The sequence below is a fragment of the Nelumbo nucifera genome, chromosome 6 (genome assembly GCF_055504915.1).
Source record: "Nelumbo nucifera cultivar China Antique chromosome 6, China Antique-T2T, whole genome shotgun sequence".
NCBI classification, from domain to species: Eukaryota; Viridiplantae; Streptophyta; class Magnoliopsida; order Proteales; family Nelumbonaceae; genus Nelumbo; species Nelumbo nucifera.
This window is the reverse complement of record NC_142654.1, coordinates 15,156,458-15,184,104: the sequence shown is the minus strand read 5'-3', so window position 1 is coordinate 15,184,104 and position 27,647 is coordinate 15,156,458. Positions and strand designations below refer to the sequence as shown.

Genomic DNA, 27,647 nt, shown 5'->3' with positions numbered 1-27,647 from the left:
CAGCCTTAAGAGGGTGTTCTTCAATGTGAACTGTTTTACTTGTTGTGAGTTGCAAAACAAAGTAAAATAATCTGGTTTGAAAATAAATTGTTTCTTAAAATAAAAAACATGAATAACATCTTGGTCGTAAATGTGTTTTTTGTTTCTAAAACTGAAACAAAAAAATGAGCTAATGAATTTTGGGTTTTTGTTTTAAATCATACGATATGAACCAGGCATCTTTCATTGTGGCAGCCCGGTAGGAACAGGGCACATGCCGTCGCCTGTCCAATTTAGAAAGCTGGCATCTTTCATTTGATTATCCCGGAAAGCGTGAAGATATGAACCACTCCAAGAGACCAAGACTCATTTGTATTGCAAAAAAAAAAAAAAAAAACTCATTTGTATGATGTATTGTATTGCTTTGAGTGGGGTAGGTTCCAATCCATCGAGTTTGAGATCGAGGCTGTTGCCACTCGGTACTCGCATTATTAGCCTGTGCAAATTACAAACCCACAAACCCAGTATATACAGCTAGATCTCAGGACCTCTAAAATATCATCATATCAGATGGATTAGACGTTTAACATCGTGATGTTTGCTACTTTGCTGAGCCTGAGACTTGAAATTCTAAATGTCTTTTATTTCCTTTTTTTTTTGTAACTCTAATAAGATTTGATTAATCAAAGGAAAACTTCCAGAACTTTTAGAAAGAAGAAACAAAAAAAACAAACAAACGCTGATACGGAATCTAAAGGAGACTAATTCTTTTAAAGGGCCCGCCTGGAAGGGCTTCAACAATCAACATTGATCCGAAAATAGCCTTACTGTAGATCAACTTTGCAGTTCATTCAAGCCTATTTTTCGCTTTCCGGATTTTTCACTAAATCCGACTTTATAGTTTTACTGTATATCAATTTTGCAGTTCATTCAAGCCTATTTTGGCTTTCCAGGTTTTTCACCAAACGCGACTTTTATAGCGTTCCATATGAAGCCTAATTTACATACACCAGAATCTATAGCAGGAAGGCCCTCCGAAACAGTCACAAAATGTTAAGTTGGGAAGAACAAAACTGAATGTATTCAATCCAGGGTTTGACACTTTGACAACCCCCAATCTAGCTGTTCTTTGTTGCCCTTGACCTTGGAAGGAGCGACGATAAGCCTATTGGCAGGCCGTTTGGTTGTACTTTCCAACCAGCTGTAATTAGGGATTTAGGGGTCTTGGGTCCATGAATCCAAAGCTGAAAACTCCCCTAATACCAAAGCTGGTTTCCTTATTTTCCTGGTTGGGTCTTGGCGTTGGTCTATTGGTCATAAGGAGCATTTCTTGTATCTGATGGTGCAGTACTGTTACTACTGTAATAATAGATGAAACCTTAAACTTTTTTGTTATTTTTCCTTGGCGCATGAAAGTAATGAGATTGGCACTGAAATAATATAAGAGAAGCAAAAGAATGTGCTCTGAATGGTGCAGTACTGTTACTACTGTAATAATAGATGAAACCTTAAACTTTTTTGTTGTTTTTCCTTGGCGCATGAAAGTAATGAGATTGGCACTGAAATAATAGAAGAGAAACAAAAGAATGTGCTCTGAATGAGGGGAATGTCCCTTGCATTTTTTTCCAGACCTCTAGTCTACTCTTAACACGAATACAAAACTCTGCTGGACCTCTCCGAATGGCATAAGATGATATGATGAAGCGCCTTTTTTCCTTATATTGCTGCAAAGTACTCTTTGCTGAGCTTGGGGTCTGGTTTCATGGATTTCTCTCCAGGCTTCCACCCAGCTGGGCATACCTCATCTGGGTTCTCTTGGACATATTGTAATGCCTGTGAAGTGATGAAAGAAAAAAAGCATCATTATTGATTACTAACATTAAATCATGTAGAGCAACAAATGGTATGCTCCCCTATTTCTTGCTTTTCATATTTAAAGTATAACATTAATAATCACCTGGAGTGTTCTCATTGTCTCATCAACACTTCGGCCAATGGCTAGATTATTAATGGTGGAGTGTTGAATAATTCCTTCCTTGTCAATGATGAATAATCCTCTCAATGCAACTCCCTGTAGAAAGAAAAGTTAATGCTAAGATGAAAACTAACTTTTCTAATGGCAAAAAACCATATAAAGAGCATCAACTTCAATTATGATGTTGTACGCTCCCTTTAATGCACAATATTCTCGGATTCACCAAGTAGTTTCTAGACAAGGCTCCTTTCTTATAGATAAAATACTGGGGGAGCTTTGGATTAGAAGTAGGTTTTGAAATGTTGGCAATCTACTGAACCAGACTAGGTTCAGGTTAGGCCCCAAATGGATTGCTGTAAAGGCATTGGACTGGAAGCCAAAAAGTGGCCTGAAAGCAAGGTCTGCCTGTAAGCAGGGTTTTTATGTGAAAAAAGCATGATCTTGTGAGATATTTCTAATTTCCCCTATTGCCATTCAGGGATTTGATACACTACCATGTCACTAGAACCGCTATGGGGTGTCACTTATCCTTTTTACAGACAACCAGATTACTTCTGCATGCATTTGGAGACAAACATACCTGGTCTGGAATCAGTACACCATAAGATTTTGAAATTGATTTAGTCACATCAGAAATCAATGGATACTTCAGATCACCAAGTCCACCTGACTTCCTATCTGTTTGGACCCATGCAAGATGCGAAAACTACAAGAAGTTTAACATATGACCATCAGAATGTAAGAAATAGAGATTCCCACTTTCCAGCATGAAGAACAATCCTAGAAAGAAAACAATATTCAGTCATGTATCTGGGATTTCATCTGACTCAGTAAAGGCTTTATGAAACCATTGAATTCTCAAGCAAGTACTGCAAAATGAAAATCCCCAATAATATCAGAGCCAACATGTTGAGACAACATGGACTACAGATTTTTTTTTCCTTTTTCTATATACAGTATTTTTTTTTAATTTCCTTTGAAGGGCTACATAACAGGGGATAGCCTATTAGCCCATCCCAAACCCAGGTGCAGGCAGGATTCAATCCCAAGTCTCCACTGCAACCAGAAGGAGACCTTACCAACCCGCTGGTTGGTACCTTGCTTTTCTATACACAGTATTTTGCAAATGACATATGTAATTAAATAATAATTTTAAGGAATAAAGAAAAGAACAATATACAACTACAGGGTAGCACAATATTATATGCTACACTTAATTATGTGGAAATATGGTAGTTGGTACTCTCTAAAATCAGAACCTAGGTAAGTATGCGTGTAAAATAAGAAAAAGAAGCCAAAAGCCTAGATGCTGAGAAAAAAATACTAACCCCTCTAAAACAAGCTGCTCTCAGTTATCCAGGCCATAAGAGGGGCAGACTAGATAAAGGCCTAACTTCTGGCATTTTTTGTACGAACCACAAAGTGACCATTCTAGTTTTATATAATAAGAATATATGCAGCTACACTCAGCCCAGTAGGCTATGCTAAATGGACATCACAACATGGGTGGGTACTATACCCATTACCACATGTGGAAACTAACACCAACCAGGCACTTTAGGGGACTCCTCTTTGTGACATCTGTAATATGTATTAAAGAACATCAAAGTATTAGGGTAAAACTTCGACATAACTGGTAAATTTGTAATATATAATAATTTAGCATAATCAAAATTTGTTTGCTTAGTGTTATTTGCACTGATTTATGCATCTGCATTTAATTTTTTCTCCTCAGCAATTATCAAAGCCATGTCATTAAAAAATGTAACTTAAAACTTAAGTATCAGTTATGTCCATAAATCCTTTTCCTTTTCAGGCTTCCTGAGTCTGGCCCCCATTACTCGCGTCAGGTTCTGGCACTCATACCAGTATCCATGTAACATAAAAGAAGAGCACAACATCCTGGAGTATTAGGTAGAAATATTCTACAAGATGTTCTATAGGTAAGGCATACTTTACTTTTCTTCACATCCCCATGGATATTTTCTCAGTTTAATACAAGCAACACTTTACCATTTTTAATATAAATACATTTGTGTGCATGAAGTAAGAAAAAGAAGCCAAAAACATTAAAATAATCTAAAGTCTACATGTTAAGAATGATGCCAACCCCTCAAAAAAGTATTACCCTATCCTGGTCTTCAGTTATCCAGGGTCATCGGAAAGAAAACTGGATACAAATCTAACCTTCAACATTTTTTGCAAGAAGTGACAAAGTAGCCACTCTAATTTTACATAATAAGCAGATATGAAGCAACAAAGAGTAGAAATTCTTTTTATCATAAACATATATCAATTGATAAGGACATTGTTTTTGCATATGGGCCCATTGATAAAATCTTGGCCTGAGAGCAGACACTTTGTGACAAAAGACTGCCAAAGGTTTGACCAACATCCAGTCAATCCCTCTCAAGACCCCAGATGGTTGGGACCATGGACCACCATTGAATAATGGCCCTTCTGTCTTAATGAAGGCATGTAGAAAATTACCAAAACAAAAATATATTATAATTAAGCTTCTTACAGGTTTAAAGGGTAATCAATCTACTATCAAGCAGTTCACGGAGAGAAATCATCAATGGTTGACTTTGGTGCAGATCAACTAGTTGATCTCCTCATCTCCATTATAGAAACCTTACAATGCCTTTTTTCTTTAAGCAAACAGTATAGAAATCTTTTCATGTCACATAATATATACTATACAATCATACAATGCATCAAGAAAATGACATGCTTAGAAGACGATGATATCAAAATACTTAAGTAAATTCCTTTTTCAGGGGTAAGGGTGTGCAGGACCACTTACTACACTGTCAATGGAAACACCCAGTATTTCAGTGTTTAGCTTCTCAAAATCTGCATATCTATCACTGAAAGCAGTGATCTCTGCAAGCAATGAAGTAAAGGGAAGGATGTAAAAAAAAAAAGCAATGCCCAAGACAATCCCTTCAATTAGAATTTCCTTTTGGGTGTGAAACTCACCAGTTGGGCATACGAATGTAAAATCCAAAGGATAGAAAAATAGAATCACATATTTCTTCCCAATATAATCAGACAATTTCACCTGTAATGAGGAACCCTGGTTAGGAATAAAATTAAGTATGAATATATGCAGTACTTATGTATTTCAATGATTGTTTGCACTGAACCTTCTGTACCAACCATGTTCCAATTTTTCTAGAATGAGATTAAGTTCAAATAACTATAAAATCAACAGTCATGTATGTGTATCACATAATCAGTATGGACATTATTAAATGATCTAGCACAATTATTATATGCTTAGCTGCTGCTACACTGTCAAATGCCACTTACGGCACCTTGGGTCAATCATCCAAAATGAGGGAGAACCAAAGAAGGTGTTGCCCATAGAATTAGAGCAAGGTTATTAAAGTTGAGTAATGCATCTAGTGTGCTGCGTGACCAATGTGTGCAATAAAGACAAAAAGGGAAATTATATAAGACGGTCACAAGACTAGCATTGCCATTTAGAATGAAGTGTTGGACAATCAATAAACATGTTCAAAAGCTGAGTGTAGCTGAGATTAGTATGTGGAGATGGAAGAATGTAAGATTAAAATGCCTAGAATCAGAAATGAGAGCATCAGACAGAACTTAGGAGTAGCTCCAACTAGTGATAAGATAAAGGAAAGTCAACTGAGATGGCTTGTCATGTACATAGATAAATAATCACTTCACCAATTAGAATGAGTAATTTGGTAAATAAATGGCTCTAAAAGAGCAATAAGAAGGCCAACTAGAAATGTGGCCTGAAGTGCTAAAAAATGATTAAGGGTTTACAGTTCCAAGGAAAACATGGTTCTTGATAGGACAAAATGGAGGGACAAGATACGTATAGCTGACAAGTCACAACAAATAATTTGGATTAAGGCTGAATTTAGTTAATTTGAGCTGCCATGCTGTCGAATGGGTATTTTTATATGTAGGAAACATAAGAAAAAGACCCCAAAAAGTCAAAAAAGGAATTCTAAATCAAAGCACAGACAAGAATAAAAATCTAGATAGAGCACCTTGTCTCAAACTTGACAAGGAAATGATCAGGTAAAGAAAATGATTTGTTCATTATGTAACCTATGACTAGGAAAATGGTCATTGCAGGTTATCAATTTTCTTACAAAGATCACTCCTGATCAACTCCAAGCATTTGCTCCTATAACATACCTTGATGAACTCCTGATCAAAGACGGCTTCTGCTTCAAAATCAGGTGCCAGATTTCCAACCAATGGAAGTTCACTCTGTGCAAAGGAAAGGAAGGCAAATCATACATCAAAGAAAAAAGTAAACAAGGAAAAAAACGTATAACTTGTAAAGCATAAAGGAAAATTGTGAAATCGATAGACATAAACAACAAACAACTAAAGGATGCATTAAGTGCCTATCATTTAGTTGAGCATGCCTCTACAGATATGAAGAGGTTTGTGGTTTTCTTATTTCTTCTTTTTTGGGCACTTAGAGAATTAAGTGCAGTATTTTTTGTAGAGACTATTCATAATGTTAAGGTGATACAATTGCTCTTGGGTTATTGTAATCATGTTTGAGATGAATCTCCAAGGATAGAAATCAGTTTTCTGGTGGGTTAGCTATAAAGAGGGTTAAGCAGGATGCAGTATGGTAGGTATACATTGCCATAAAGTGTTTTGTATCATTTTGATGCTTGTATTGAGTTCGGGTCTAGTGGGTACACTCAGTGAGCACACTGAATAAGCATGCAATCAGTATGTGACAACTGTCCTGCAAGTGTGCCTCCCAGAAAACTCATGCAATGACTTAAACATGGTGCTGAACTTGCACATTGACTGTCTGCTGCTCATCGAGTGTGCCTACCAGATCCAGACAGTTTGTACAGCTTTGAATTGCCTTGTAGCTTTTATTTTGATATTCAATGTACCATCTCTTTCGAATTGTAATACTTATAAGCATACTAACTACCAAGAATAACATAACAAAAAGATACTAGTTACATAAGCCCTTAAAACTTCTAGCTGAATATTTTAAATTAAAAAAAAAAGCAAATTCAATGTTTGTTTGATGGAAAATCAGGGATTTTTCAAAGGGTGGCTTTTCTCCTAATTTATGGCATTGAATTCTACACAAGTCAACAAAGTAGAAAATCTTATTTGATATAAAAAAAATCATCCAAACACGTAAATTTAACCACAGAATTTCAACTGGAAATGCCAAACTTGATGAAAGCGAAATGAAAATTAACCAAATTCAATGTTTGTTTGATGGACGCTCAGCACTTCTTCAAACGATAGCTTTTCTCCTAATTTACGGCAACAGAGAACTACCCAATCAAATCGAGAAAGTAGACAATCATATTTGATATAAAATAAAAACATTCAAACACATAAGCCTAACCGCAGGATTTCACCTAGAAAATGCCAAATTGACGAAAACGAAATAAAAGCCAACTAGACCAACATCCAATCCAGAAGAACAGTGATAACGATAGCGATAGCATATTCACTAGAGTTTGAAAAACATCAATTCAGCAAGAACAAATCACATTAAAAACGAAAAGCTAACAGGATACACATGTTAACATGGAACAATAACAGTCAGTCCATCTTCACTTAAGTTCGCGACAATCTATTTCATCAAGACAAAGGAAAAATTACAAGCACAAAACCCAATAGAATACACACTATAACATAGATTATTAATAACTGACTCATCCGCATCTGAGTTCCAAAACAGCCTTCAATCAACCAGCACTGAACCGAAAGCAGATTTCCCGGAACATAGTAATTCTTCCAACAAAATAAAAATTAACCAAAACAAGTGATAAAAAAATAACCACAACTATAAATAGCAAGCTTGTCTTACAGAAGCATTGACGACGAAGTTCCTCCTCGAAGAAGAGCTGCGAGTAGAGAACGGTCGAGATACGCGGGATTGGAAAGGTTTCCTGAGACCATTGAAACTCTTAGCAATTGTTAGGGTCTGGGAGAATGGCTTCGAAGGGAAAATAGATGCCAGGGGCATCTTAGATTTGCAGGAGAAGGCGCTAGGGTTTGAAGAGAGAATGGCAGGAGCTGAGCAGGCCATGGCGTCTGTTGGAAGTTGGAACTCTCTCCCTCTCGTCTCAGCTAGCCACTCCACTCACAGTCACAGAGGCACGGTCTCTTTGGTGGAGAAAAGACAGACGAGTGGATAAGTAGAGCGTTTCGACGCGTGTAAATATCACAGTTCACACAACTCCACGGATCGCGGAGTGAAGATTCCGGCCGGGTCCCATAACCCGGCTCGGAAATTTTCGGGACCGGGCAGCCATTTTCCTTTTAGGCCCGGCACGGACCGGAACTGCCTGCAAATAATGCAAGCCGGAATGTTATGGGGGATATTCTAGATGTGCAGCATGTCATGTTCTTCGCACGGTTTTTCTGGGATCACATTTAACTGAATGACTTCTCTGTCTTTTTCCTTCTTTTCCATACCTTTTCCTTCAAATCAAACATTACTTTAAGGTTTACTTTAATTGCATTGCCATTTTATTTGCACTAGTGGCTTGGTTTGGAAGGAGTATAGTTGTATAAATACAAATTTATAAAATGCAAAACTTTATATTTATATTGTTTTGCATGTATTTGTACTCTTTTTAGATTGAGCGAGTATAAATATAGGAAAGTACAAGTAAAAAATAAAAATTTTGAGTTGTGTTTTACTTTATTTTGTTTCGGGTTTTATTTTATTTCATTTGTATTGAAATCAAAAAAATAAGATAAAATTTAAAAAACAAAAAAAAAAAGAAAACAGAATTTGCACCCAAACCATTTGCACCAACATAGCCTAAAAGATATATAAAGTATTATACTTGTTAGTAATGTTGCTTTGATTTTTTTTTTTAATTTATAAATCATCAACGTTTTAAAAAATGACCTGGAAATGGAATCATTCTGAGCATTGGTTTCCAGGTCAACAGTCTGATCATCCGGTTCGAATGGATGGCTCATTCTGACAACAAAATTAAAAAATAAAAAACGATCAAAAAACATTGAACGGATAGATAGATTAACGGTTCGATCACCCAGGTCAACGATTTATTGACTTTTTCAACGGTTTTTTATCAAATTCCGGGTTTTGAGTAAAATGGAACTAGTTGCTTGGACGGTTCCCGAATCAAATGATCCGACCATCCGGGTCAACAGCGATTCAAAAACGTTGTAAATCATCAAAAAAGCTGGCATACCATAGCAACAATTAACAAAGTAACAAGTATGCTTATCGGCACCTCCCACTCCACTCTAATAATGAAGTTGATGTCGTTGAAATAAACATGTTGGAGCAAATTCCGGGAGAGGATTGTGACTTCTAACCAGCTTTGTGAAAGAACAAATATATACATGTTGTATTGGCAAATTTGGGTTTTGATATCAGTATTGGGCAGGCGACAGGCTCGATTCCATCTTAAGATTGGACTGGCTCTAACTTGACGCAAATCCATCTGATTTGTGCCCCTGCTTTATTAATTGAGTAGAAAGGATTAATAAATATTTAAGAGGAAAGAAGAGATTTAATGGAGGGAGGGGAATTCTACAAACATTAACTATAAAGGGGTAGGGTTAAGAATGTTTGCTTGTAGTGCAAATAAATTTTCATTTATGCAAATTTAAGATAGTACAAATGATTTGAGTGCAAATTCTGATAAAACTTACCTTATATTTGATTGCAATACAAATGAAATAAATAAGACCTCAAACAGAATCAAGTAAAACCCAAAATAAAATTAAACCAGAATTTGAATTCTTTTCATTTGTACTCGGGTACATTTGTACTAATGCAAATAAGATTGCACTGCAACCAAATACAACCTTAAGAGGGTTTTTTGCCCCTTCTCAAGATCTCTTAGAGGTATTTTGTATATTAATAAAGAAACCTTAATCGAAATGGCTGAGGTTATAATACTCATCATTGTAAAAGTCATATATATGTGCCACTTCATCCTCCCTTTAATATTATTTTAAAATTTTATCAATATTATTTATTATTTATTTAATTATTTTATTTTATCATTTCTTAAAAGTTTATATTTTTATTATTTTATAATATTTTCTATAATATAATTTATTGTTATTTAAATAAAAGTTTGAGCAAATTTGTAAAATGTATATTTTTCAGACGTCATAACATTCAGCAATCAGTACAACTCCATTTCCTTCAGATGTTTGTAAAAAGCAAAAAAACAGAAAACAAATTTCGATTGCTTTAAGAGCTTTTTCAGAGTTTATTTTCCTTTTAGACTCCAGATTTAACGAATACCACCTAGATTGAACTTAAACATCCCACAGCCTAGCCCAGGCTATTTAAGTATTGAACTTAATCTAGTTTTCTTCTAGTTTCCTTTAGTTTAGTTTTATTCTTGTTGTGTGGTTTATTGGTAGCTTCTTACCTGTTTGTATCTCTCTAAAAGTCTTTTAAAAGTCTTTTGGAAGATTCTTTTTTTGTTTTTCTCTCGACATTTGGACGCTGCATCTCTTATCAAGTAAAATCTTTTTCATCATTATTTTCCTTTTGTTCGATCTCTTGAAATTCTCCTCTTCTATTTTCCTTTTCTCCTTCTTCTTTGATTTTCTTCTCTTATTTTCTCTCTCTTCCCTCTCCTCTGTGTTTTTGATCATCATAGATGGCTTAGAAGCTCTCAGTGAAGCTTTCCAAAACATGTTTCAGGAAACAATCTTCCTGGAATAGAGATGATAGGGGTGTCAACGGTATTCAAAAATCCGATTTTGAATTCGATATTCGACATAATCGAATCGAATTCGGAAAATTCAAATATCTAATCAGTCGAATTCGGATATCCTATTCTTACTGAATAGTTAATCGTATTCGAATTTGGATATAACCTGATTCGATTCGATAAATATCCGAATTCAATCGATTATTTAATTCTTATATACAATATATAAAATATTTTATATAATATATATATAATAATTAAGTTATATAAATAATTTATATATTTATATACTTTATATCAATAAAATATTTATTAATTATCTAAAATAATTAATTAATCGAATTCAAATCGAATCGAATATTCGAATATTTAATCAGATTTGAATTCAGATATTAATTTTCAATATCCATCAGATATCGGATTTTCTAATCGGATTCAAATTCAAATATTGCCTAATCCGATTCGAATTCAATATGTTTACACCCCTAAGAGTTGATAGATATGCTACCCCACATGCCTGAAAATCTCCAAGAGCAATGACATTTTTCTTTCATCTACAGGTTATTTCCACGGTTAACTGATCAATTTTCTAAACTAGAGCAAGGCCATTATAACCTTTGGAACTTAGGTCTGAACCACCTTCTTATTGCTCCTTTCCAACAAGGTCATTTTAGATTACGTTTTAGGATAGAAGATAATTTTATTTGTATTAGAGATAATGGGCCATGGATGCTTAATGGTCAATAGATTATTTTGAAGCCTTGGGTCCTAGGACGTCCCCAATATGAATAGAATCTTCATCAAATTGAACTTTGTGTTCAACTTCATGGTCTTCCCTATGAAATTCATTCAGAAAATATCGGTCATCCTATTTTTGAAAGAATTGGACCTATTCATTCAGTCTTTGTTATTCAAAATTATATAGAGCAAAAGTTTGTATCTCTATAGACCAACCTCTCAAAACAAGATGTTTCTTTAGTATACATAACTAGATCACTTTCTGGTATGAAGATCTCTCGGCGACCTGTTTTATCTATGGTCGAATAGGTCATCTTTTCCTCCAATGCTCTCAGCCCTTACCACTTATTACAGGGCAATCTTTTGATCAATATTTCAAAAGAAGAGTGATGCACCTCCCTAGTACTTAACTGAGAGCTAAACTGGCCATGCGATGTAACTGGAAGCGACCGGTTTTTCGAGATTTTGTGCAACTTCCTGTTCAAACTGACAACCTCCAAGTTCCTCCAATGACCAATCAACCTCAAACTCCCCATGTTCAACACTCCACCCCGCCTACTGATAGTGTTGCTAACCTTGCTATGGGCACCTCAACTCAATCCACTTCTGATCTGGGAACTAGTCACTTACCCACAATTAGAGTCTCTCCTCAAACTTTGTAGTTGGCTACCCGCACACAGGATACTCTCAACCGTATGCTTTTCTCAAACACTCTAAGAGCTTCTTCTTCTAGGGGAAAACGCCCCCATGTAGACCTCCTTGCAGGTCTGGATATTGAAGATACTCCAAACTTGACTACTCAAGTTTGGAGATTACCACTTTTTCAGTTGTTCAACATGGAAACTCCAACACTTGAAATGATAACTCTGAGCCCATGCATGCACCGGTTAGTTTCATAATCTTCCTATATTTTCATTTTTTTTAATGGTAAGGGCAGTGGTGCCTGGCCCTCAACAGCCACACCACTGCCAATGTTAGTCCTAAGTTGGAACTACCGAGGGGCTGCTTGTCCTAAGGCAATTCAAGGGTTAGAGTTTTGGTTCAAAGATACAACCCTGATTTTATCTTTCTGTGCAACCACAATCCCTAATGATAAATTGGATAAATTGGCAAATCTTCTAAAATATACTCATTCTTATTACTTCTTCCTGAAGGGCATGCAAGAGGACTAGCTATTTTTTGGAAATCTGGTATCCCTATTTCTACTTTTTTATAAATCCAAGGTACTTATTCCTAAAAATCTCTTTGCCTTTACTTGAAAATTGGTTAATGGGATTTATCTATGGATCATCAATCAAAGCCCACCGTAACACATTTTGGTTAAATCTAAAGAATTGTCTTGAAACTATAGATTTGCCTTATGTTCTGATAAGTTATTTCAATGAAGTTGAAACAGTTGGTATCCAGGATCCTAGCTCTTCTGGTATTTCTTCTAGAAGAATTTCTACCCAATATGAAAATCTAGTTTTGGACCAAAATCTTCTAGAACTTAGCATTCAGGGTGGAAGTTTAAGTTGGTCAAATAATCGTTCTTCATGTCTAGTAAATAGAACCCCATATAGAGCCTTGGTTTCCTAGATTGGATCTCAGCCTTTCCGAATGCAAAACTCTCCTTATCTTCTTAGTGGGGTTCTGATCACCACCCCCTAATCTTAGATATCAACCCCAAAAAATACCAATATCCAAAACCTTTTTCATTTTTATGAAATGTGGTTGCCTGATAACTCTTGTAAGGAAGTCATAAAGGACGGTTGGGATCTAAATATCAATGGCTTTGTTGCTTATAGATTGTCCCTCAAAATGGGTAGAATTAAATCTTATTTAATCATATGGACAAAAACAAATTTTAATGATCCCAATAAAACCTTGTCGATGCTTGAAAATCAGATTGTGGAGAGTGAACAAACTGCTCCCTAGGATCATACAAAACTAAATTCTCTATATAAAAAATTTGAGAAAATTCAAACCCAGGTTGAGAGATTCTAGAGACAAAAAATCTAGACAACTTTGGCTTCAATTGGGAGACAGAAATACTAGCTATTTTCATAAGAGTACCATGTTTCGTTAGAAAAGGAATTCAATAGATGGAATTAAAAATGAGCAAGGAAATTGTGACTAAACATAAACAAATAGCAGAAGTTTTCATCTCCTACTTTTCTAATCTCTTTACTTATCAACCTATTGGAGACCTTTCTTTCATCTAAAATCTATTTAACCCAACCATTTCCGAAGAAGATAATTTGTTCCTTACTCAATCCCATCAGATGAAGAAATCAAAGCAAGCCTTTTTAGTATATGTAGTCTTAAATCTCCAAGCCCTGATGGGATGTCAATTCTAGTCTATAAGGAATTTTTGGACTTAATGGATTCTAAAATAGTAGATTTTGCCAAAGAACTTTTCCAAAATAAGAAAATGCTAAAAAGACTGAACCATACTTTTAGCTATCTCATTCCCAAAAAGGTAGATTGTACCAAAGTCCAAGACTTCCGTCCTATCAATTTTTGTAATGTGTCGTATAAAGTCATAGATAAAATCCTAGCAAATAGACTTCGTACAATCCTCGAAAAGTGTATTGCCCCTACCCAAGCTGCTTTTGTCCCAAGTAGACAAATGATGGATAATACCATCATAACCCATAAAATGTTTCATTTCCTTAAAAATCATAAAAGAGGGTTATGGTTTGTGGCAATTAAACTAGACATGGCTAAAGCCTATGATAAGATTAAATGGTTTTTTCTCCTAAAAGTTCTAGAAGCTCTAGGGTTCTCAGAAGATTTCTATCAAATCATATTAGAGTGTGTCTCTTCTATCTCCTTTTTTGTCCTCCTTAGTGGATCACCTGAAGGAAAATTCTCTCCCTCTATAGGTCTTAGACAGGGAGATCCTTTATCCCCTTACCTTTTTATTCTAGGCATGGAATGTCTTTCTAGAATGATTTTGAAAGGTGAACAAGAGAATAACTTGAAAGGAATTTAGGTAGCAAATGAGGCTCCTATTTCCCAACTATTTTTTTATGATGATTTTCTTTTCTTTCTCCGAAACCATCGAGAAGATTTAGGCAACCTTAAACAAATCTTACACAAATTTCAAGAAGCCTTAGGACAACTCATTAACCTGGATAAATCTGGAATTTATTTTAGTAAAAACATTCATCCTATACATGAGAGAATGATTAAAAGGCAATTCCAAATTAAAACTCTTCAAGTAAATTCAAAATACTTAGGGCTTCCTCTAATCTAGGGAAGAAATAAGCATTCTCAGCTTTCTTTTGTTTTGGAAAATATTAAATCAAAATTAAATAAATGGAAAGCTACTGCTCTAAGCCAAGCAGGTAAATGAATACTCATTCAGTCGGTTCTTCAAGTTATTCCTGTCCATACAACAAGTGTTGCCCAGTTTCCAAACAAAACTATTAATGAAATTGAGAAAACCATTAGGAATTTCTGGTGGGCTAGATCTGATTCCAATCCTTACCCCTATCGTTGGTGTTCTTGGAACAAGCTAATTCAACCTAGAAACTTAGGAGGTTTAGGCTTTTAAGGTATTAAGCTTGTAAACAAAGTCTTGCTTCTAAAAGTAGCTTGGTGGTATCTTAATGAACAGTTTAGGCTCAAATCTGGAAATTAAAGTATCTTTAAAATAATAAAGTCTTCCCCTATGCCATTCCTCATTCAAGTTCATTTTCTTATTAGAAATCAACAATCCCTCAACTTCGAGATCTTTCTCAACAAGTAGGTTCTTTTATTTCAGTCACCTCCCAATAGAAAATTGAGCAATTCAATATGGTTTCCAAATGATTAATCAACCTACAGCTCCCAACCTAAAAAATCTGACCTTTCTCCAACCTAATTTCAAACGGTGCGTAGGATATGAACAATCTAAATCTTCATTTTGATCAGTCTAAAATACAAGATATTCTCAATACTTTCATTTTACCGTCTGATAATTCAATCTCTTGGGCATGGACTCTTCACTCCTCATGTAAGTTTTCAACTAAAGAAGCTTATAAACATCTCCATCTTCCCCATCTACAGAGACCTACGGATGATCTTAAGGTGTGCCTGAAATGGACTTGGACCCTTCCCATCCCTCCTCGATATCGACTGTTTCATGAAGACTAATTCGTGATTATCTTCCTGTTAAGGAGAAGATTTTAGATAGTTTGCAACATCATAATTATGTTTTGTGTCAAAATAATATAGAATCTGTTAACCATCTCTGTTTTGAATGTCCCAGTAACCTTAAGCTGGTATGACATTGCATTATACCAAGGTTCAAAGTATCGAAACATATCGGCCCGTATCGGCCGATACATATCATTCCGGGACCCCTCCGATACGCCCCTATAGTGGGTGTATCGAGGGTCTAACCGGTTCAGGGGGTGGAGGAGAACTAAACTGGCCCCCCTAAACCAATTTCAGAAAAAAAAAATTAAAAAAAAAATACAGCATCAATTCGCCCAATACGCCCATACCGGCATATTGGACGTATCAATATTTTGAACCTTGCATTATACTACATTTAATTGGCTTGAAATGAAAGTGTTTCAAAGACAAATCTATAAACCCTCATTCGATTATAACCAAAATCAATAGTGTTTTTCAGCGCCTCAATTTTCACACAACTATATCCACATAACACAGATGCTTCCTCCAAAGTTCATTACTGTAAATCAGGCTACTAACTGTATTATATTTGCAGATGCAAGCACTATTAACCAAACAACCTTCTCCTATAGAACTATTTGCATATCTTCCATCTTTGGATTGTCTTTGTATTGCAGGAAGAGGTCTTTGAATAAATCAATTAAAGAAGAAGAATCATATGCCATCTTTCAGGGAATCCAACAAGCTTCAAGAGACTACAAAAAACGATAGTCAGATTCCCAGCAAGTGATCAATGCTCTAAAGAATCAAGCGTCTATACATTGGTCGTGCCTAGCACTTTTGATGATGACCAAACAGAAATTATCCTCCTTTCTCTCTGTGCACTTTTGTTTTATTAATCGCTCTTTTAATGTTCCTGCTCACAGAATAGTTCATCAAGCTAAAACCATATACAGGACAGTTTTTTGTTTGATACTTACCCTTCAGGGATCCCAGATGTAAGACATTATGTATATATTTCTCCCAGCTAATATATTTCTTCATCTTTAAATAAAACGGCCAAAAATTTCCCTGGCTGTTAGTAGTTTCGTAATAATTAGATATTTTCTCTGGTTTTTTCTTGTTGCATGAAGTAGGTGAACACCAACATAACATAAGCCACACAAAAGGAGAACTCTAAACGAAGGGATAAAAATGTCCCATGGACTTATTTTCATGTATTGCTACTCTAAACACGCACAAATCTAGGAGTCAGTACAAGAAAACAAAACTCCGTTGGAGCTCCCAAATGACAATGTAGATCATATGAAGAAGCGCCCTGATTTATTTTCCTCATATTGCCGCGAAGTACTCTTTGCTGAGCTTGGGATCTGGTTTCATGGATTTCTCACCAGGCTTCCACCCAGCTGGACATACCTCATCTGGGTTCTCTTGGACATATTGCAGTGCCTGTGAAAGTAGATGAAAAAAAAACAACAGTACTGATTACTGTAAATAAATCATATACATCAAGAAATTGAAAGTTCCTCTCTCTCTCTCTCTCTCTCTCTCTCTCTCTCTCTCTCTCTCTCTATTTAGTACATTAAATATTAATACCTGGAGTGTTCTCATTGTCTCATCAACACTGCGGCCAATGGCTAGATTATTAATGGTTGAGTGTTGAATAATTCCTTCCTTGTCAATGATGAATAATCCCCTAAGCGCAATTCCCTGTATCGAAAAATTTATGCTTAGATGAAAACAGACTTCTTAAATGGCAAGAAAGAACCCATATTGACTGGAGATAAATCAGCTTCAATTATGATATTGAGAGAATCCTCTCGATGCGATGTTCACGTTATGGGGCCCCTCTTTTTAAGATCAAGTATTGGGGTTGCTTTGGGTTCGGAGTAAATTCCAAATATTGGACTGGAAGATAAAAAGGGGCCTGAAATGTAAGGCCAGTCGTAACTCGTAAACAAGGGGTTTTGTTTCAACATTTATATCCTCTTGTGATTCAGGGATTTGGTAAACTACCATGTTATTAGAACTGCCAGAGGGTGTCGCTTGCTGTGATTCAGGGGGTACACTACAACGACACTAGCACTAGTAAAATTAAATATGTTTTCATGTAGTAATATACGACTTAAAAAAAGGAAACAAGCTTTGAGGAATGTCATTCAATAGACAAGACATGTACCCCATAACTTGTTAAGACATTAAAACCACAAACAAAATATCATATGATGAAAAACAGAATGATCTGACACTTCCTCTTGGTTGGAATTTGTCATATAGAAAATAAATTAAATCTTGAAAGAACTGATTATTGCTTCACTCAAATGTAAGTTGACAACCTAGGGTATGTTGGTGTAGTCATTTCCTGTTTTCTACATGGCAGTTTCCACCAGCAACACATTTGCTCCACAAAGCTTTGGAAACTGTATATTGCCAGGATACTGATATTGGAAGCTGGAAAGAATCTCCCAGAACCTGGAAACAAGTTATCATCCCAGTGGGGAACATCTTTTAGGTAACCTATTGCTGACATAATATGTGGGGAAAATGAAGATAGACAACTAAGAAAAGGTTCCCACCAAGGTTCAAAGTATCGATACGTATTGGCCCGTATTGGCCGATACATATCATGCCGATGGCTTTCCAATACGCCCCTCCAGGGGTTGTATCGGGCCAGACCATGGTTCAGAGGGTAGCCAGGCCTCAAACCGACCCCTCTGAACCAGTTTAAAAAAATAAATAAATAAAACCTAGGCCGATACGCCCTACCGGCATAACGGCATATCATCCTGCATCGATACTTTGAACCTTGGTTCCCACTGCTCTTGGGTTGTGAATTACTGAAAACAAATTAATTAAGTGGAGTCTGTTTTCTCGAGGAAACCATCTCAACAAAACAATGACACACACTGTAGTAAAACAATGACAGATCAACAGGATGCTAGAAAAGCAGTCAAAGCCCATCGCTAGTCAATCAATCAAATGTTGAGATTCCAACCCCTACACAGCCAGATTACTTCTGCATACACTTCATAACAGAGCTGTTGCCAGTGACTGGCCATGCAAATTTATTTAGCATGTATCAGAAGCAACTTATAGCATGGATCCAAAGAGAAGAAAACAAGAGGAATAAGTAACTCATGAAGTTCACTCTGAAATAAAGAGTAAAGTGTGATCCATTTCTATCATTTGTAAAACATAAGAAATAAAATGATCAATTTAAATATAAGTAGAAGAAAACGGATCATTGAGCTGGGCAACCAGACCATCAGCAGTTCAACAGCCATGAAGTGAAATTATTCAAATTATACAATAGATATATCTACCAAGTGAATTATTGTTAGCGTAGGGTCATGTGACCACATTCCTAGACAGAAAATAGTTAATACTAGATATTTTGTTGACAAAAAATCTTTTAACTCTTCTTTTATGAACTAAGATACTGGATCAGGAAGAAACTAATTAAATATCCTGTGCCAGGATAGAGTAACAACATACCTGGTCTGGAATCAGTACACCATAAGATTTTGAAATTGATTTAGTCACATCAGAAATCAACGGATACTTCAGATCACCAAGTCCACCTGACTTCCTATCTGTTTGGACCCATGCAAGATGTGAAAACTACAAGAAGAATGAGATATCACCATCAAAACACAAGAAATAGAAAAAATCAACATTCCAGCTGAAAGAACAATCTAATCCTCCAAAGAAAATAATATTTAGACATTTTTCAAATTTATTTGAGTCAGAAAAGGCTTCATGCAGCCCTTGAGAATTCTCAACCAAATGACTGCAAAATGCAAATCCAGCCCAACACCTTGATACAACAGCAGGTTTCTTTTTCTTTTTCTTTTTATATATACATTATTTCAGATCACCAAGTCCACCTGACTTCCTATCTGTTTGGACCCATGCAAGATGTGAAAACTACAAGAAGAATGAGATATCACCATCAAAACACAAGAAATAGAAAAAATCAACATTCCAGCTGAAAGAACAATCTAATCCTCCAAAGAAAATAATATTTAGACATTTTCCAAATTTATTTGAGTCAGAAAAGGCTTCATGCAGCCCTTGAGAATTCTCAACCAAATGACTGCAAAATGCAAATCCAGCCCAACACCTTGATACAACAGCAGGTTTCTTTTTCTTTTTCTTTTTATATATACATTATTTCGCAAATAGTATATGTAATAGTACAGTAAGTTCGAGAATAAAGAAAAGGAGTTTATATAGTTCAGTCCACCCCTAGGGTGGAGCTAGGATTTCTAGGGGTGGACTGAATCCTGCCCATGGATTGATGCCAAATTCACGGGCAGGATGTGGTTTATAGGGGGGCTACTAGTAGATTAGGAGGGGGCTGCGATTCAGATTTCTGAGGTGGATTGCAGTCCACTTATCCCTAAAGAAAATAAGAACAGTATTCAATTGCACACTTCACAAGATTATACAGTGCACTCTTTCTTTTTGTTTTCTTTTATTTGCAACAGTAAACGGTTTCACTCAAAACAAACCAATCGTCCAAAACAATGAAGGGTGGAAGATAACTAGAGAGGTAAGTAGGAGAATTCCAGTTATATAGAAATAGAACAAAGAATTATACTAAGAAATCCAAGTCCACTGATCCCTGCACTAAGCTATCCCTGTTAATGATGGGACTTTATTGATATTGAAAAAAGAATATCATGTAAAATGTACTAACGAGATGCCCTTTTTGTTAGGCTGGTCTTCACCACCTAACCTCTACCTTCATTTCATGTTTATCATTTACATATAACCCCTATTTGTTACCCCCCAAAACATTTGTTCCCTAATGAACCCTTGTCTTGTAAGTGTATCAGCCAAAGCATAGGCCATTACCCAATGCTGGTCCTAGTAATCCATGGTCATGGGAGGGGAAGACTGGATACAAACCTAAACTAACCTCCAGTATTTTTTGCAGGAAGTAATAAAACGACCACTCTATCAAATAAGAACAGATAGAGCTACAAGGAATATAAAATCTTTTTAAGTAAACATAAAACCATTGATAAGGACATGGTATTTGGATTTTGGAAAAGTATATCATACAACCCAAAAAGATACTGTGTTGCTAAATAACACCCTTTTATTGGAAACATTTAGCTGCATTAAAGGAGAAGTTATAAGAATTACAGCTGTCAACCACCCAAAAACAGGGGCCGACCCCACACTTTAGCAAATAGTTAGAATTTAGAAAGCAGCCCAGAACAAATTCTCCCTAAAGCCCCTTGCTTTGCCAAAGTGTTGGCTAGTCCATAAGAGGAAATTGCTAACACCTTATCATCAATCTATAGCTATAATTTTCACATAAGGGGCAATTTCATGGTGCTCTGGAAAAATCTTGGGATAACAAGCATGAAAATGCAGTTTTGAATCGAAGATCAGCCACCTTAGGTCCATATCCAGTGTACCATTCCAAAGACCCCAGATAGCTGAGACCACCATTGGGTAATGGCCCTTCTGTCCTTTTCCACTGCAAAATTCCCATTTTATAAACATGGAAATAGAAAATGCAGATATGTATAAAATTATCAATTCAAAAAACTATTAAAAGATTATCAATAGAATAGATTGGTGAAACAGGATTCATGTAGCCAACCCCATATAGCTGGGATAAGGCATGGATGATGATTAAAAGATTATCAATCTACTACTGAGGGATTCACAGAGAGAAATCATTAATGGATGACTTTGGATCTTGCAAGTAAACAAGTACAGCATGCATGATCAAATGGTTGATCTCCGTTATAAAAAATCTTGCAATGTAGCAAAATATTATACAATGCATCAAGAAAATAACCAGAACGACTTTACAGGATGATGACATCAAAATATTTTAGTAATTCCTGTTTTGGAGGGTGAAGGTGTGGAGGATCACTTACTACACTGTCAATGGAAACACCCAGTATTTCTGTGTTTAACTTCTCAAAATCGGCATATCTATCACTGAAAGCAGTAATCTCTGCAAGCAATGAAGAAAAGGGAAAGGGGTAAAAAGAAAAAGGTAAGTGAGAAAGCATATCACACATTCAATTAGCCTTTTGTGTTTGTGGAACTCACCAGTTGGACATACAAATGTAAAATCCAAAGGATAGAAAAATAGAATCACATATTTCTTCCCAATGTAATCAGACAGCTTCACCTGTAATTGGAAGCCCCTAGTTAGGAATACAATCAAGAATTAATAATAGTACTTAAGTATTTCAATGACAGTTTAAACTTTCTTGTGCCAATCATGTTTCAATTTTTCTGGATTATAAGTTAATTTCAAATGATAATCAAATCAACAATCATGTATGTGTACCACATAATTAGCATGTGTATTATTAAATGATCCAGAATAGTTTTACCTGCATAGCTGTCACACTGTCAAATACCACTTCTGACACCTTGGATCCATAATGATCCATAATGTGAGAGAAACTAAAGAGGATGTAACCTATAGAATTAGAGAAAGGTGGTTGAGGTGGAGAGGTGCATTCACTATGCTGTATGACCCATAGTGAGACTAAAAGGAAAGTTCTATAGGACGCATTAAAACCAGCACTGCTAAATAAATTTAAAAAAAAATAAAATAAATTTTAAAAAAAGTGTTAGGCATTCAAATAAATAACATGTTCAAAAAATGGCAATAATGAACTGAGGATGCTGAGATGGATTAGTGGGCAAGGCAAGAAAGGACAGAATCATAAACAAGCCATTAAAAAGGACTTAAGAGTAACTCCAATTACTGACAGGATGAGGGAAAATCAATAGATGATTTGATCATATGAACAGAACCAATGACTGCACCTGTGAGAAGTAGCTTGCTACAAGTAGAGGGAGAACAATGGAAAGGACTGGTGGAAATCATTTAAGGACTTGCAAAATACAATTTGACAGAAAGCATGGCTCTTGACAAAGCATAGTTGTGTTGTGGGGCAGAAATCCTGTAATTGATCCCAAATGGTTGGGATTAAGGATGAGTTGAATTGAGAAGTCAAAACTGAATTTTAAATTAAAACAACCCAAGAATAAAAGCCTACATGATTGATAGAAAAAAGAATAAAACCCTTGTCAAGTCACTCAAATGCACATAGTTAGGGATAGGAAGGATTTTAGGCGACTAGGGAGATGCACAGTCAGCAGGTAGGATCTGTTTTGAGGGTTCTTTTTGGCAATGTTTGGTTTGAAGGAAAAGTTAGGGAAAGGAAAGGAAAGATGGGGAAACCTACAAGGTTTGTAAAGGTTTCCCTAACTTTCCCTACTTTTTCCTTTAAACCAAGCACAGCCTTTGGATCGAGTTTCAAGATGGAGTGTTGCAAGGGAGGGTTTCAGCTCATCAGAATGTTGCAAGGATTGAAGAGTGGAAAGAGAAAGAGGAGGCAGAGATGGCAGGAAAAGAGAAAGAAGGTTCAAGGGAAGGGAGAGTGTTAAAAAAAGGAGACGGAGATAGGGGGTAGTTGAAAGGGCTGAAGAGGGTAGTCCAGAAGTTGTTTGTGACCACGAGGATGTTGGTAAAGTTGAAGAGAGTGGTGCACTAAGAGACTGGGAGGACTTTTCAAGAACTTTAGTGGTGGTTGATAGGTCACTAGGTTGGGAGTCGATCTGGGTCGGAAAAGAGGAATGTGATTTCAGATGGCTTCACAAGTGAGACAAAAGTGTTGTAGAAAACTCGAGTTGCAAAAAAATTCCAAATGGCTCAGTTTGGCAAGAGTACGAATACAAATATGTACAGTGCAAATACATATAAAGTAATACAAAATATAAGGTTTTGCACGTTACATATTTGTATTTGTACTCCTTCCAAACTAAGCCGATAGTGCATGTTACAAAAAATTTTTCAAGGATAAAAGAGGGTCTAGTCAGGGTGGTCCAACAAACAATTTCAAGAAAGTCTACAAGAAAAAGGGAATGAAATTCAAGGTTCTTATCAAAGAGAAAGTTGAGCAGAGGAGTTCCAAGACTCGAGTGTCAGATGGGGGTGACTCATTCATTAGGGATACCTGAGAAAAAGGTAGAGTTAATTGTTGGGACAGAGGATATTGAAAAGGAGGATGCAGGTTTGGAATAGAAGAAATCTGATCAGGTTATTCCAGACTGCAAGGGAGAAAAGGGAGGTTCTGTGAAGATTGAGAGTTAAGCTGCTAGAGATGTCAAAGTCAGCAACAGCTTATGTTTGTTCTTTTGGGGTGGTGAAGAGCTTGCTAAATGTGCATTTGAAGCTTTCAAAAGGAGTAAGAAGGAGAGGCTAAAGAAGTTCATAGTAGGAGTAGAGGCATGAAATGAGGAAGGAGACAGACAGGAAGAAGTGTTTGAAGTAGAAGATTAAAGTTTAAAGTGTCAGGGAGCTGGCATTGCGCTTCTTCTGTGAGGCTGTGGTTCTGGAAAAGGAGTTGAGGTTTATCTGGAAGATCTTTGAAGTGTGCGTTCTCTCTTTATTTTATTTGCTTTATGATCTGATGTAATTGGATAGTGTTGCTCCAGGTGTTGTCTTAACACCTTCTGTCAATTGTATTCAGCTTTTTATTGCAATGATGTTTCTTTTCAAAACAAAGGAATAGGGATGAAAATGGGACGGGGTTCGGGGAGTGTTTCATAAATTTTGGACCCTACCCACCTTCTTAGGTCTCCGAACCCATACCCTCCCCCAAACCTGTAACAGGTTGGATTTTCATAATCCAAACCCTTCCCGCATGTGAAAATGCAACCCCCCTCCCCCGTGACCGTATCCTCCCCACATTTGAGGGTGGGGTGGATCGGATTGGCAGGTTAGGTCTAGAACCAGCATCTAATTCCCATTATTTCCTATTATATATAAGCAATAAACAAATAAAATAACATTAAAAAATCAAATTTTCCGATCATTTGATTAAAACATGTAGAAAACTCAAATTAATAATCATTCTTCACATAAAATTCAAAATATTATTAAACATAACACCTAACGCATAAGTTCATATGCCTTCCAACAATATGCAGGTCGGGGAGTGTTTCATAAATTCTGGACCCTACGCACCTTCTTAGGTCTCCGAACCCATACCCTCCCCCAAACCTGTAACAGGTTGGATTTTCATAATCCAAACCCTTCCCGCATGTGAAAATGCAACCCCCCTCCCCCGTGACCGTATCCTCCCCGCATTTGAGGGTGGGGTGGATCGGATTGGCAGGTTAGGTCTAGAACCAGCATCTAATTCCCATTATTTCCTATTATATATAAGCAATAAACAAATAAAATAACATTAAAAAAATCAAATTTTCCAATCATTTGATTAAAACATGTAGAAAACTCAAATTAATAATCATTCTTCACATAAAATTCAAAATATTATTAAACATAACACCTAACGCATAAGTTCATATGCCTTCCAACAATATGCAGGTCAGGGAGGGTCAGGTTTAGCCTAATACCATACCCTACCCATACCCGTACAGGTTATAAAATCCTAAAACCCGTCCCCACCCCAAAATCCCTTTTTCAAGTAAAAAAACACGCCACGATGGGACAGGTAGGGGTGAGTACCCACCAGGCAGGGTAGAAACTTCCATCCCTAACTAGGAAGATGATCATTGCAGGTTGTTGTACCAAGAAGAGCCTTGGTCAACTCCAATCATTTGCTCCTAGAACATACCTTGATGAATTCCTGGTCAAAGACTGCTTCTGCTTCAAAATCAGGTGCTGCATTTCCAACCAATGGAAGTTCACTCTGTGCAAAAAAATAGTGGAGGCAAAGCATATATTAACTAAAGCATATCAAGGACAGAAATAAATGAGGCGAAAAAAGTGAACTTGTAAAACATAAAGGAAAATTACAGACATAGATGTAAATAATAAATACCTAAAGCATTTATTAAATGCCTGTCATAATGAACATGCATCTACAGATATGAAGATGTTTTTTCACTTATTTGTTCTTTCTGGGCATATATAGAACTTAGTGCAGAATTTTGGCTCTCAAAAAGATCCCCTTTATGAACCCTTTTACTCCGAGGAGATTGGGAAACACATACCAAGGACTAAACATTCTTTTATCAAAAAATAAAGAAGAAACGTGTCAACATCTTTCGCTCAACAATTTTGGACTCCAAGATATGAAAAGCATAAGGCAAACAGTGGAAGTTGCTCAAATGGCATATCTGCTAAAAATACATTGTTTGAGTTGACTAAATACTTGTTACAAGGAACAACTTATGAGTACTAAATACTAAAGTCCCGTCACAAAACATCCAACATTGATCCTGATAAAGGTGAGCCCACAAAAACCATCACACAGGGCCAAAGGGTTTAGGGAAGGCCCATGGAAACAGTCTTTCATGCTTATGGAAATACAATTCGTCTTTAGATATTGCAATCATGTCTTAAGACATATCTCCATTCTCCGAGGATTGGAATGGAATTCCTGATAAGTTAGCTTGGTAGAGGGTTAATCAGGATGGAATGTATGGCTAGTCAACATTGCTATGAAGTGCTTTCTATGGCTGTTACATTTGTACAGCTTCAGACAGTCCCGTGTTTTTGTTTGGTTTCTAATGTATCATCTCTTTTTAATATCTCTTACTTTGTTACTTCGATACAAACTTTAATTGTCACCGCTCACCATTAAAACAATAATAGCAATACTAATAATAACAAAAGCACAGTCCATTTAAGGCATTAATAACAAGACATAGAAAGAATAACATAAGAACTCAAAGATGCGAGTTACACAAAGTCTTCAAACATTTTCTTGAACTTTGATTGAACAACCAAATGCAATTTTTGTTCACTGGAAGGTCATCATTTCTTCAAAAGATGGTTTTCCTCCTGATGTATGGCACCAATTAATACCCAAGGAAATCAAGAAAGTAGAAAAATCTACTTGATATAGAAAGGATTAAAGGAATCATCCAAACGAGTAAATCTTAATCACAAAATTTCAACTAGAAAGTAGTACCAAACTTGATGACAGAAAAATGAAAGTTGATCATATTCAATGTTCGTTTAAGGGAAGATCAGGACCTTTTCAAAATATGGCTCTTCTTCTCCTTATTTATGGCATTAACCATTAAGTACTACCCAAGAAAATCATGAAAGTAGAAAATCATATTTGATATAAGAAGAAATCATCCAAACATGTAATTCCAAGCACAGACGGAACTGTGATAGTGACAACATATTCACTGGAGTTTGAAAAACATCAATTCAGCATGAATAAAGAACATTGAAAACGATAATATAAGAGGATACGCATTTTAACATGGAACGATAATAGGTAGTCCATCTTCACTTAAGTTCCTTACAATCTAGTTCATCACCGCAAAGGCAAAATTAAAAGCGTAAATCCCAATAGAACGCACATTATGAGTTTATGACATAGAATAGTAATAATTAATTCATCCTCATCTGAGTTCCAAAATAGCCTTCAACCAAGCCAGATTTCCCAGAACACAGTAGACTTGCAACAAAATAAAAATTAACCAAAACTAGAAACCGCAAGATTGTCTTACAGAAGCATTGACAACGAAACTCCTCCTTGAAGAAGAACTTCGAGTAGAGATTGGTCGAGACGCGCGAGACTGGAAGGGTTTCCTGAGACCGTTGAAGCTCTTAGGAATTGTTAGGCTCTGCCTCTGGGCGAACGGCTTCGATGGAGAAATAGATGCCAGGGGCATCTCAGATTTGCAGGAGAAGGCGCTAGGTTTGGAAGAGAGAATAGCAGGAGCTGAGCAGGCCATGGCGTCTATCGCAACTCTCCCTCTAGTCTCAGCTAACACACTTTCTCACAGTCCCTTTGATGGAGAAAAGATAGACGAGTGGATAAGTAGAGAGTTCGGACATCGGACCCGTTTAAATATCAGAGAACCGGCTCCACAGATTTTGGACAGCCGAAATTCAGGTGAGGTACCGAGGGTATTATCGTCATCAAAATATTTGAAATGTTCTAGAGGAATCTAAGGGCCCTACCATTCCTGCATTCCGCAATCCGCTGGATGCTTATAGTTACAGCTTACTGCTTACGGGGGCACTCTTCACACCAACCTCACAGAGCGCCTACATGCACATTCCACAAATTGCTTGGAGATTTCTTAGATGAACAATACAAATTATCTGAAAGAATGATAATTTCTTCCCTTAGTCTATCCGCTCATCTAACTCGTTTTTCTGG

General features: G+C 36.3%; 2 protein-coding genes across 2 annotated transcripts; both read right to left on the bottom strand.

Moving 5' to 3' along the window:
• Positions 1 to 1,439: 1,439 nt before the first annotated feature.
• Positions 1,440 to 8,126, bottom strand: LOC104589865 (2-Cys peroxiredoxin BAS1, chloroplastic-like). The gene is made up of 7 exons (XM_010248305.3): positions 7,806 to 8,126; positions 6,137 to 6,211; positions 4,937 to 5,018; positions 4,761 to 4,840; positions 2,535 to 2,660; positions 1,937 to 2,050; positions 1,440 to 1,812 (listed from the first exon to the last, which is right to left on the bottom strand). The coding sequence occupies exons 1-7, from the start codon at positions 8,025 to 8,027 to the stop codon at positions 1,696 to 1,698; spliced, it is 816 nt and encodes a 271-aa protein (XP_010246607.1). The 5' UTR covers positions 8,028 to 8,126; the 3' UTR covers positions 1,440 to 1,695.
• Positions 8,127 to 16,687: 8,561 nt separating this feature from the next.
• LOC104589870 (2-Cys peroxiredoxin BAS1, chloroplastic) lies at positions 16,688 to 27,367 on the bottom strand. The gene is made up of 7 exons (XM_088889713.1): positions 26,989 to 27,367; positions 25,134 to 25,208; positions 21,583 to 21,664; positions 21,405 to 21,484; positions 18,997 to 19,122; positions 17,098 to 17,211; positions 16,688 to 16,950 (listed from the first exon to the last, which is right to left on the bottom strand). Exons 1-7 carry the CDS (start codon positions 27,214 to 27,216, stop codon positions 16,834 to 16,836), a joined length of 822 nt encoding a protein of 273 aa, XP_088745839.1. The 5' UTR covers positions 27,217 to 27,367; the 3' UTR covers positions 16,688 to 16,833.
• Between the last annotated feature and the right edge of the window lie 280 nt (positions 27,368 to 27,647).